This window comes from Sphaerodactylus townsendi, linkage group LG09 (genome assembly GCF_021028975.2).
Source record: "Sphaerodactylus townsendi isolate TG3544 linkage group LG09, MPM_Stown_v2.3, whole genome shotgun sequence".
Classification (NCBI taxonomy): Eukaryota; Metazoa; Chordata; class Lepidosauria; order Squamata; family Sphaerodactylidae; genus Sphaerodactylus; species Sphaerodactylus townsendi.
In genome coordinates, this window is record NC_059433.1 from 42,691,434 (window position 1) to 42,704,720 (window position 13,287).

Sequence of the window (13,287 nt, forward strand, 5' to 3'; positions counted from 1 at the left end):
CTGGTATACAAAGTTCAGAAATTGCAACTAGTTCCTCATGCTGTTTAAATTTTGTAATGCAGACAATATTTTAAATTATTTAAAGTAGTTTTATTTTGCTAAATTAATTAATACTGTTTAAACTAGCACATCGGTTTAAATTAGCCAAATGGTTCCAAAGGCAGAGGAATGATTTTAACTCAGACCGGAGTGGGGGTGGGGGGACACAAGTAAAGAGAGATTCCAGATGGAAGTGGGAATGGGGTTCAAGGGACACAAGTAAGTTCAGATTCCAGGTCCCCGAACACTTCCTCTTCCAAGGGCTGTCATTCCACTGGGCGGGGTGGGGGGTGTTCTTCATTTGAATCATAAATACATATCCTACTATCCAGGGGTCATAATTTTAGTCCCATAAAACTGATTCTTTCCCTAGGGACTGCCATTCCACCTTGGGGAGCCAAAATTCCAGATGCACAACACTTCTGCTACTCCCAGGGGCCATCAATCTGCTGAGTAGTGCTACTCAGATCAGAGATCTTTATTCAAAAACCATCCCACATTTGCATTGCAATTCTTGTGTGCTGTGTTATATTTCAATGGGCCAGCGCAAACCAATTGACATTCCTGGTTCCCATTACATCCAATGGGGCTGCCACCATCTCTCATTGTTCTTAATGGGCAATCCTGTCATTCGTTTCAGTCCACCGGTTTCACATAGACAAAGATTCCTTTGAGCCTGCATTTTAGCACTCTCTAGGGAGTTGAATTAAAAGTTTATCATGGGATGCACTCAAGTGGGAAGCAAATGGGATGAAATATTTTTTACTGGTTTTCTTTTTTTCCTTTTGGGATGACCCAAAATAAAAACAAAAACCCAAACTTCTCTCAGTAACTAAAAATGCTCTTCTCCGCGATTATCCCCATTTCAGCGTCTCTGGCTACCACAGCTACTGCTGGAACAAACCACGACTAGGAGTGGAGATGGGGGGTGGGATTGAGAAACCACCTAGGAACTAGGAATGGTTCCGAAGTGTCGACAGATGATCCTCGGTGGCCGTGGCAGCAGCCCCTCAAAACAGCCGCCCTCTTAGGGGATCCCTGGGCAGAAGTCCAGGGCGCTGCAGCGCTTGGGGTCTGCAGGGAATACCCTATCCCTTGGAGAATGGTTTCCGCCAGACCCTCTCCAGTTTCCCGGGATGGAAGGCTTCCTTGCGGCTGCCGAACAGAGGGCGGCGGAGATAAGGGCGGGTGACAAGAAAGGGGGTGGGGAGCAGCAAGAGAGGAAGAAAGGAAGGGGGTCGTGAGTCGCAGCGCGGGGCTATCTCGGCGGAGCTTGCCGGACAGGAACGAAGGCTCCCTCCCTCCTCAACCTGTGCAGCCAGCGTGGAGATGGGCTGCTGCGGGTGGCCACGGCTGCTCCCGGCTGTGCTGCTCTTCGCCGTGGCCGAGTGCCAGCTTCGAGGTGAGCGCGGCTGGACGTTCCGAGCCAGGCTGAGTCCCTGGACCGGTCTGCAATGCCGGGCTGGCCCCTGGGAGCATGGGGTCCCCGAGTCTCAGATGCAGTCCCCCTCGGGTGGCTTCGAATGAGTGCTCACCCCCCACCCCCCCGAAGCCCTCGTCCTTCTGAGCAAAGCGCGGCCAGGCTGAGGAGCTGAAAGCCACGCGGGCCAAGCAGCCTCCGTCTGGAAGGCGAGGTGCTGCAAAGTTTCAGTCTCGGGATTCATGCCAGGGGGTTGCAATGGGAAGGGGAGGCCGGAGACTTCTGGATGCGGAGGAATGCCGGAGCTCGGAGCGGGGCGAAGGGAAGGGAGGCGGGGGACACCAGTCAATGCAGGTCCGTATTGTCCGGTGACCACGTGCAGCGTTGGATCTGCAGGAAACAAAGTTCGCTGCAACGAGATCTAGCTTGTTTGATGTGCTCTCTCTGTGTGGGGATTAAAGGGAACACAAAGTCTGAAATCCCCCACACTGTTTCCTTGATCTCTCCTTCCCTTGGCATCCCCGCACTAGAACTTTCTCTCCCGCGGGGCTTTCTCCATCGCCCGCTTCCTTGTAATTTACATCCCGTTTTCTCCCCCATGCCTGGTCTTTCATCTCATCTGCTGGCAGAAGGGGATTCTCCTTTCCTCCCCTGGAAGAGGAAAGGGCCTCCCCCCTGGATTCGTGGGAGCTGAAACTTGGTCTGTGCGCTTTGAAATTAGGGGGAAAACTGCCTTGTTTAGAGGCTCCCCTACAGATTCGTGTGGAATTCTTCTTCTTTTTGTAGAATTGACCGTATGCATGACCGTATGCATAACCCTTGAGGTTAAAAAGCGTTAAGATCAGTTTGATGCTGTGATTCTGTTGCCATCCCCTTCTTTCCGCTGAGTTATGTTCTTTTGCTGTGAGAATGAATGGGGAGGGAAAGCTCTTCACAAAGGCTCCCTCCTTGTCCCACAGCCAGACTGACAGCCTTATCCTCTTTTCCCTTCTCACACTGTCTTGCTCTAGTCTTTTCTGTCTGGATTTGCATACTTAAGACATCCAGGATTTCTTCTGGGAGCTGAAGATGCTGGCTTTCCTCCTAGTCCAAATTCCTTGTTACTGGATTTTTGGGTACACCCACTTTGAGGATTAGATAGGTCTGGTGCTCACACACAGGCTGCAAAAGAGCTGCGGCACCCCAGACTAGCGATGTTCTCAGGGGAGGATTTAGTCAATCAGACAGCTTTTGTGCGGGTTTGAAGCACTCAAACCAGCGTGCAGAGAAGATGTAATTCTTTCGCTCACCTGTTGGGGGCGAGTGAGCAAGCGGAACGGAGGTAGAGGAGCATTCACTAAAACAATCTGCAACTATGAATCCTGGAAACTTTTAAACAAATGTAATAAGATATTTTGGTAAAGTGTGTCACATATGAAGGAAGTCTAAACGATTTCAAAATGACATAGATTACATTCAGATATACTGTACTGACACATCAACAGTCCAGTTGGTATTTAAAAGACAGAACTATTTATTCTGGTACATGCATTTATTTTTAATTTGTTTTTTTTAATTTTCTCACGCATAAAATAAACAAAACACACAACCAGGAAAAAACACAAAAGCAAAAACAAAATACAAGCCATCACACACCATATATGGACTTCCAGCTGTATCATCTTTGATTGAAAATTAACTCTAGGTTCATGCATGTAATTAAAACATTATTTCAATATTTATTTTTTAAATGTATTCTAGAGTTTACAATCTACTTTTTAAAGATTTCAAACCGTGATACTACTTCTCTATTTGAATGAGTTTTCAAAAGATATTCCATGAAAGGTTTCCTGTTTTCTAAAAAAAATGCTCAACATTATTGTCCCTTGGTAGTATCGCAGGGGTGGATACATGTGGGGTCACATGTTTCTGGGTGCACGTCATCCTGTCACATGGGGGAAAATCACCCCACCCCTCCTCCTCCATGCCGACTCGGCTCTTGGGTTGGCGTGGGGGAGGAGGGGTGTGCCGTATGGGGATGGTGCCCCCCTGCGCCCCCATGCCGACTTGACTTGTCTGAGTCAGTGCAGGGGAGGAGGGGTTGGCGTCTGCTGGGGAGGGCTGCAAAATCACCCCTACCCCTCCTCCTCCATGCTGACTTGGATCTAAGGTCGGCGCAGGGGAAGAGGGGTGTGCTGTGTGGGGATGGTGCCCCCCCTGTGCCCCCATGCCGACTTGACTTGTCTGAGTCAGCGCGGGGGAGGAGAGGTTGGCGTCTGTGGGGGAGGGCTGCAAAATCACCCCCACCTCTTCCTCCCTTGGCCAGCCCCAGCCCTGCCAGGCCAGTCCTTCAGCCGGCAGAGGCTGAAGGAGCGACCTAGCGGGGCCACTGCAGGGTCCCCCTCCACCCCACCCAGCCCCGCCAGGCCCAGCGGAGGCTGCAGCCAAGCACCCCTTGGCCTGGGACCGCTGCCAGCTCAGGTAAGTGGGGCGTGAGGGGGTGGAGGCACGGGGGGGGGGTGCCACTTTGCTCCGGGCACCATTTTTCCCCATTACTACTCTGTAGTATTGTCAGCTTTGCCATTTTTTAATATTCTGTAACTCTCAGAATCCACTCCTTTTAGCATAAGCATTTGTGAATTGGGGAGATGCTGCTGGATGAAGGCACTTCTGGCTCCTGGAAGCTTATGCTGAAATGCATTTTGATAATGCTGAAAGTGCCACTGAGCAGACTAACAGCACTATCCCTCTGTTCTGACATACTTAAAATGTCTGGCAGAGTTTCTATACTAGATTTAGGATGTTGGTTAGAAAGGGTAGATGTCAAGGATGTCCAATGTATGCATTTCAAATGGATGAAAAAAATCTATTGTTTTATCCCTTGGCTGTTAATCAGAAGGAGGGCATTCCGGCTGTTACCTTGATGCTGTTGACATCTGCCACACCATAACTGCTTCTGCTAGGAGGAACAGTATAATGGTGCATCTGGGGATCCCACTGAAATAGGAAGTCAGCTTCCATAAATAGATTCTCCTTGCAGTGCCACGAGTTCTGTTTTCTGACATAACACTGCTCATGTAAGTAGATTGTGTGAGCAGCTAAATAGACACAAGAGTCTACTGAGATAAAATGCAAAACTGGCTCCTACCATATTTGCTAGTGACAAATTGATCTACAAGAATACAGGAGAATTTCCTCAGGGTCTTTGTAAAGCCAGAGCTACCAGGACTGGTAGCCAAAGCAATATTAAACAGTCGAGGTTTCAGACAGACACAGATACTACATTCTTATGTAGAATTTGAAGCCAAGTGGAATTCTGGGGGATTTTGCATACTCTCTCCTATTTGAGAGCATTACTTCATATAATGAACATTACTGCAGGTCAGCATTTAAAAGTCATACATTTTTCTTTTCTCAGTGAATCATAGTGGAGTATTATAAAATATGCACTCAGAAGGAATGAAACATGTTTTTTGTTTGCTTGGACTTACAGCAGACATTTTTTAAAAAGATGATTAAATGTAGATATTGATATTTTGTGACCAGTAATGGGTTTTTTTGCGCACACGGTGTGTGTGTGTGTGTGTGTGTGTGTGTGTGTGTGTGAATGAATTAATTAATTTGAAATTAAAAACTGGCCCAGATAAAGTACCTGTTGGCATCTGAGGTGTTATATTCAAACTACTAGTTAGGTTAATGCTATTAGGCACAGTATTGTGTGTTCATGCTGTACAGGAAATGAGAAGAACAATACTCTGAAAAGAAGATACGTTTATTTCCATGCACTTCAGTGGAAGAGATAGCAGAGTAAATAATGTTTATGGAGAACTGCTCTCTCTATAGAAGTTAATGGGAATGCATAGGTAAAAGAATGCTAGCTCTGTGTGCATATCAGAGCTTCAGTGTATGTTAGAGGTTATAACAGCAGGGTCACTATCTTTAAAAGCAAACTAAAGCTTCCTAGTTTGTTTCTGTAAAGGGACCAACCCCCATTTTTGGACAAGATTTAGGACAGAGTTCATATATTATCTGCTCAGTAATGTGTCTGCACCTTTGTGGAACAGATGGCAATCAAAATCTTTTTGGGGATAACTGTTTGTGGATATCAGCATTCCTTTTTATCTAAAGATGCTAATCCAAAAACAATCCCAAGAATGTGGGAAAAATCCGAATGCCTACAATACGTTTTCTGTAGATGCACATTGTTGATGCTCTGAATAACTGCTTTTTAAAATGTAATGAAATTAACAAAATCTAATTTCCTGTTTGGCTATAAAATATAGTTAGACTGCAGGCCTAAAAACATTTTCTTCTAGGAGTAAGTCCCATTGAATACAATAGGACTTACTTCTGAGTAGTGTTCTTTAGGATTGTTTTGTGGTGTTTTAAACAGATAACCTTTCTAAACTCCTTTGACTTCAATGGTCTCAGAAGGTTTTAACTCTGTTTAAATCATGCTTTCTCATTATAAAGTCGAATTTGCAGCTGGTAATAGCAAAACCCATATATATGAATGGTATCAAAAGAGGTCTTGATAAAATGTTCTTCCTAGCAATTTCTGCTTTTTAGTATGTTGAAGTATGTACTGTCACAGAGTACCCAGTCAAGAAAAGAAAAAAAGAGGAAAAAGGTATCCTCCTCCCCTGCCCCCCGTGCTTGGGACCTTTGAATTGGCAGCAAAAGATCTCCCTTGCAACCAAGAAGCTCCCCCCAACTGAACATGGTGGCCACCATTTGAGTGGATTCCTGCTTCCTGCTGCCGTAGTTTGCCAAGGCAAGCTGGAAGTGTTTGAAACCCAGGATTTTCGTAAAACCTGGTTTGAAATAAATATAACAGGCTGAGAGCATTGGGGGGAAGAGACCTGTGTGAAGTTCTTCCTCCAAAGGGGGATATTTTCCTTCCTCAGCCCATTATATTTGTTCTGTGCAGAATCTACCCATGTGGCTAATTTGGAAGTGCTGTGCTTTTCAATATGCACATAACTTTTCCTGCATTTGTAGCAACATTTTGACAAACACTGGTTGGCTAATGTCAATGACATCACTAAGGCAGTTCCGTCCAGTCTCTAGAATAGTTTTACAATTGCTTTGAAATATTTAGAGCTTTTTAAAAAATCAGGGGGAGGGCTGATTAAATGAAAATATATGTAGGATTAAAACAATTAAAGCACAGAAAACTCATTTGAAGCCTAGGAGGAGAGGTGTTACTTTATAGAACACATGTCTCTCATGTAAATTGTGCATTAGGTGGAAGCCCATTCATACAGTGCCAAGAACCTCATGTGCCTCTTCTTTAAAAGGAATGCTGAAATAAGAGTTTTCTTAATTATATTTTTGGACTGGCTTAGGAAGTGAAAATGAGCTATTTAAACTTGAGTTATAGCAACCAAGTATTTGTTCTGCGCAAGAGTGCAGAAGAATGTGTGATATAGAAAAAAATCTTATGAATGCATTCTAAGGAGACTGAAGATTAGCATAAAAAGCCCCTTGTCAGCAATAAATTCTTTTGTTCATGTCCTCGAGCAAAATGGTGTCCTGTATGTACTGAAAAATTAGCAGCATATGCAATTAGTTGTTGGTATTTACAGGACTCAAATACCAAGGATGGTTCTTTTTTTAAAAAAGGCTATTCTCCCTTCTTTTTGTTTAAATGCTTAGCAGCAGCTGCTCTCAAGCCACTCAGTGGTGATATGCTCCATGGAAGAGCAAAGAAGTATAGTATGTAGGTTAGGGGAAAGTGCTGCAGAATGAGACCATTTTTGCATTCTTTGACTATCTGTTTGGGTTTTGGGATGTGCAAATCAAAATTGGGAAAATTTCTCTCTATCTCCCCTTTACATCATTTGTAGCATTCCCCAGTAGAGATGAAATATTTTTTCTGTTTCATTTAGCATATTTACAAAATAGATAAATAACAATAAACAATGCAATAATAAAAGTTTCCTGAAAAAGTATTATGTCTAAAGATCCAATTACAAAACAAGATAGTTTATTGTTTTGTGGGTCCTTGAGTTTGCACAAAAAGAGACTTACCGTAACTAATTTTTTTCCTGAAATTGACTTGAATCTTGTTGTTCTGCAGTCTGTCTGTAATTGTATCTATTATGGTATCTCCTAAGATTTGTTTTGGGAAGTCAGCCTATATACATCACTGTCTGCATCTTGCATATTAGGGTTCTCTGTTATATCCACAATCTGCAGTGATTTTTGAAGTGACAAGAGGAACACTCTTTGTGGTATCTTGTGGTCATTAACTTGAAAGAGTCTAGAGTAGACTGAGCTTCAATGAGATCACCTTTATCTTAGAAGTAGCTCAGTTGCAGAAGTAGCTTAGAAGTAGCTCAGTTGCAGAAGTAGCTCTAGAAATTTAACTATGTTAGAATGTTGACCATAGTATTGCACAATATTTAGCAAACCAGATGATGCATGCTTTGTGCTCATGCTGCAGATGGGGAAAAACAATGTGCATAATTTTATCCTTTTGATCCTGATACATCCAAAGTCATCTGTTTTCTATACAATATTCTTTTTAGCCTGCTGAGTATGCCACAGCTATTTCTTAGAATAATGTCTGGAGGGGAGGGGTCACCCAGTTTTATTATAACCACATGCAAAAAGTGCATTGCAGCAATTTCATCTAATAAAATTAAGTATTTATGTAGCACAGTTTAGGAGTTCAAAGAACTTCCCACGTATTATCTCAGTAATGTTAGTTACATTTTGCACAGGGCTTTTGTAGATTACTATTTTGTATTGTAATTGCTGAACTACAGTAATGACTTTTTACTTAAAATTGTGAGATTGTCATCTATTAACAGCATTCTGTGACAAGAACAAACAAAACGCTTCACAAACATTTTTTATTTTTATGTTAAATACACAATTATTCTGTATTAGATCTCTGATATTGTCTTGTATAAGTCATATCAGGAAAGTCTATCAAGAACTTTGATGTGTGCTTGAATTTGGTGCATGAGCCAATGAGGACTACTGTTTTATTACTACATTAGCAGTAAAGTGGTTAGGAATACAGGGGCCGCCCTAGACAGAGTGGGGTGGTGGGGGTGGGGGGACTAGACTTGTCCTGCTTGTCTTTGAGGAGTGGAAGAGGGTGGGCAGGGGGATGGGGAGGCTGGTGGCAGGCTTGGCAGAGAAGCTGGCGGCCATGCCCCACTGCCCCACCAATTAGGCTTGTCTTTGGGGGTTGAGAACTTTGAAGATGATCTGGTACTCACTGGGCAGCCAGTGCAGATATTCCAGGACCAGTGTTATATGGTCTCTGCTGGCTGCTCCTATAAGCAGCCTTGTGGATGCATTTTGGATGAGTTTTTTAATTTGGGATGTGACTGGAAGTGATGTGCTGCAGGCCAGCAGCAGAGCTTGCAGTTGCAGTAGTCCAGCCTGCAGGTAGAAAAACACAGTCTGGCCTGTTCTCGTGACCTGATCCTCCAACAAAAGGGTAGAGTCCAAGGTCATGCCAAGACTCTTTACTGATGAGGCCAGATGTAGGGCCTCACCATCTAAGCCTGGCAGTTGGGAGTTCCCCAGCCTCTCCCCCCGACCAGTTACAGGATCTCCATCTTTGCTAGATTAACTTTCAGTCTGCTTGTTTTCAACCAGCTGGCCACAGCTTCTAAATAATGCTGGAGAGCATCTGGGGTGCAGTATGGATGACCCTCCATTGTAAGGATGAATTGGGTGTCATCAGCATACTGATGGCACTGTAAACTGTAGCTCTGTACCAACTGGGCCAGGGGTGGCATGAAGATGTTAAATAGCATGGGGGGAAGGATGGCTCCCTGCAGCACCCCGCACCTGATGGGGTATCTCTTGGATACATCCCCTGCCTGGATATCACCTGCAGTCTTCGGCCCTGGAGGAAAGATCCATGCAACAACATCTAGGCTGAATATGTGCCCTCTTGCCAGGTTAATCTGGGGGGACTGGGTTGTCATCAGTATGCACATTACACCCAGTTGTATCTGATGATGGACAGTCATCTGGACACTACCTCTAATGTTTTGGCCAGTTTCCTGGAGGCTGTGATGTAATGAATGAAAAAGAGCTAGCTGAAATTAAATCCAGCCAAGATAAAGGTCCCGTGGCTGAGCTGAAAGGGATGAATGGGAGATGGCCAGCTGCATGATTGATGGGGTGCAACTAGTTACTTCATCATCCATCAAGGGTTTGTGTATTTTCCTTGACATGCCCTTGACAATGAAGGCTCAAGTGAATTATACCACTTACTTGGCATTTTACCATCTTCTCCTGGAAAAACAGTTAGCTCCCTATTTGTCCCAGACTAACCTAGCCACAATGATCCATGCAATTGTCACACCTGGACTGAATTACTGCAATTCACTCTACACAGGGCTGCCTTGCTCTGGAAATGCCAGCTGGTCCAAAATGTGACAGCAAGGGTCCTTACTGGAACCTCGTGGCAGGCACACATTCAACCTGTGGCTCCAGGTGGAAAACTGGGTCAAGGTCAAGGTTTAGTACTAATGTACAAAGCCTTTAACAGCCTGTGGTCAGTGTACTTGTGGGACCATCTCCCGTGTCTCCCAAAGAATGCTTTGTTTGTTGAGTGAGAATTGACTTGTGGCCCCTGAACCATGGGACACCTGGCTTGCCTCAACCAGGGCTAGATGCTTTTCAGTCCTGGCCCTGACCTGGTGGAATGCTCTGTCTAGTGAGACCAGGGGCGTAACGAGGCAGCCCTGGGCAAACTGTAGCCCTGGGCAAAACCTGAGTTGGATGCCCCCCCATCCCATGGGCGGCCACTCCACCATGACCAAAAATATTTTTGCACCAGGACATTGGTGCCTGCAGGGGGTGCATTTTGAGACATATCAGCACCAAAATTTCAGCATATCATCAGGAGACTGTCCTTATGCTACTCCCCAAGTGTGGTGAGGTTTGGTTCAAGGGAGTCCAAAGACTCCCAAAGGGGGTGCCCCATCCCCCATTGTTTCCAATGGGAGCTAATAGGAGATGGGGGCTACAGTTTTGAGGGTCCATAACTTCGGCCCCCTGAACCAAACTGCACCAAACTTGGGGGGTGCCATCATCTCTAGATGATACCCTGAAATTTTGGTGCCGATACATCCAAAAATGCACCCCCTGCAGGAACATCCTAGAAATTTGCCCAAGAATCTTTGTTCTGCATTGAGTTTTCTGCATTGCTGTCAATGGGGGTTGCAGGCTGTGGGGGGCACATTTCTGAAGGCACAGTCTCAAAACTTTCAGGGTCTCATCAGGGGACTGCCCTAATGATACCCCTGGTGCAGTTTGGTTCAGGGGGGCCAAAGTTATGGACCCACAAAACTCTGTAGCCCCTACATCTCCTATTAGCTCCCATTGGAAACAAATGTGGGGTATGCGGGGCACTTCTGGGAGTCCATAACTTTGGACTCCCTGAACCAAACTCCTCACCAAACATGGGGGGTGAGTATAAGGACAGTCTCCTGATGGTACGCTGAAATTTTGGTGCCGCTAGCCTAAAAACTGTGCCCCCTGCAGGGCAAAAATGGAAAACCACTAAAATACCCAAAAACGAACCCAGCATTTTGATGCCCCCCACAAGGTGATGCCCTGGGCAGCTGCCCACCTTGCCCAATGGGCATTACGCCAGTGGGGGTTCGTGGGTGGGGCCACACCCCCACCCGCTCCTAGTGCATGGCCACGTGGGGGGGGGGGGGGGGGGGGGCGGGGGGGGGGGGGGGGCGGGGGGGGGGGGGGGGGGGGGGGGGGGGGGGGGGGGGGGGGGGGTGCAGGTGGGGGGGGGGGGCAGCTCTCCGAGGTCGGGGATGGCAGACTCCCCTGCCCTGCCCTGCCCTCCCCTGTCCCTCCCCTCTGGGCAGAGGCATAGAGGGAAAATGGAGCCTGGTGCAAAATCTGAGTTTTGCGCCCCCGCCCCCCGGCAGCTGCTGTGATGCTGGAATCCACCCCCAAACAGCATCACTTTCAATGGCATTTAAACTGGAGAGCCCAAATTCTCCTTTTAAATCCACCTTAAAGGGAGAATCTGGGGCCCCTAGTTAAACAACATTGAAAGTGATGCTGTTTTGGGGTGGATTATCCCCCACCCTGAAACAGCATCACTTTCAATGTGGCGTAGTGGTTAAGAGCAGGGGCATTCTAATCTGGAGGAACCGGGTTTCCCTGCTCTGCCACTTGAACTGTGAAGACTTATCTGGGGAATTCAGATTAGCCTGTGCACTCCCACACACGCCAGCTGGGTGACCTTGGGCTAGTCACAGCTTTTTGGAGCTCTCTCAGCCCCACCCACCTCACAGGGTGTTTGTTGTGAGGTAGCAAGGGCAAGGAGATTGTAAGCCCCTTTGAGTCTCCTACAGGAGAGAAAGGGAGAATATAAATCCAAACTCTTCTTCTTCTAAACTGAGGACCTCAGATTCTCCCTTTAAATCCATGCCGAAAGGCGGGGATTTAAAACGAGAATCTGGAAAAATTTGGGGGGTGCCTGCTGTCAGGGGTGCAATTGTTAAGCTAGAAGCACCAAACTTTCAGGGTATCTCTAGGAGTCTCTCCTAATGATACCGCCCAGGTTTGGTGAAGTTTGGTTCAGGGGGTCCAAAGTTATGGACCCTCAAAGGTGTAGCCACCATCTTCGATTAGCTCCCATTGGAAACAATGGAGGAAGGGGGCACCCCCTTTGGGAGTCCATAACTTTGGACCCCCTGAACCAAACCTCACCAAACCCGGGTAGTATCATCAGGAGAGTCCCCCAAACAATCCCTGAAAGTTTGGTGCTGCTAGCCCAAACAATGCACCCCCTGCAGGCCAAAAACCAAAAAAGCACTAAAATGTTTTTAAAACCCACAAACGGATGGGCGGAGCTTCGGACATGAATGGGGGGGGGAGTTTGATAGAGGGAGGCTAAACATGTAGCTGCTAAGGTTTTTCTGCACATTTAGTGTCTTTGCAAATTCTTAAATGAACAGGGGTGTATATAGGGGGGGCTAATGCTCTGGGCACTGCTTGAGGAGGGGCAGACAACCTTCCCCCCCCCCCCGCCCGAACTCCACATGTTGCCATATTTAGTAGATATTCCCCTGTTCTGTGTGTAAAACTGGTTTTCAAAAGACTGAGACCAAGAGGCATACGGGGGGGATGGCACCTGAGGAAACACCTGCACAGGGTGCCCCATGCCCCCCCCCCGTGCCCACTTACCTTAGCCAGAGGAGGAGGGTGGCAGCAGTCCCGGGAGGTCTGGTAGGGCCGGGCCGAGGGGTGCCCAATGGGCCTGTGGGAGCCTCCCAGCCCCGGGTGCTTTTCAGCAGCAGGTGGGCCGGGAGTCTCCCGCAGGCCGGCCGGGCGCACTCCACATGATCTAAAGTTGACCCCCCCCCCCCATGTCCCTCTGGCAGAAACGCCACTGCTGAGACCCTTCTCCTTTCCTCCATGGTCAAATCCCCACTTGAAATTTGCATGCAGATCCAAACCTGTTCGTTGTGAAACCGTGTCCTCTTCATCAGAGTTTCTCCCTCCCCACCACAGTGAGCACACAGCAGATACACCCGGTTGCAGAACTCTTAGCAATCCCCACTACCAGGCGAGCTCGCTTCGCTGGTCTCCCCTGACCATCGCAAACGTGGAAACGAAACCAAGGAAAGGCTGTGCGTGCATCTCAGCACTGATTGGTTGCCCAAATTCCACATCACATTCCAGGGCAGGAAACGAGTCAGGGTTTTAACCCTCATCCCCCTTCTCGGATCAGCTCTGAACCGTGTTAATGGGTCTATGCCACTTGCAACCAGGTCCTGCTGGAATGCAGTTTAACGGGGAGAATGAGCGCCAGAAACAGAATCTGCCACACAAACAATGGG

General features: G+C 46.9%; 1 protein-coding gene across 1 annotated transcript in view; it reads left to right on the top strand.

The window, feature by feature from the left end:
* Nucleotides 1–1,237: 1,237 nt before the first annotated feature.
* LAMA1 (laminin subunit alpha 1) overlaps nt 1,238–13,287 on the top strand; it is a 135,038-nt gene continuing 122,988 nt past the window's right edge. Inside the window, exon 1 of the mRNA XM_048508450.1 lies at nt 1,238–1,441. Coding sequence (XP_048364407.1) covers nt 1,369–1,441 — 73 coding nt within the window. The 5' untranslated portion in view covers nt 1,238–1,368. The remainder of the gene's footprint in view (nt 1,442–13,287) is intronic.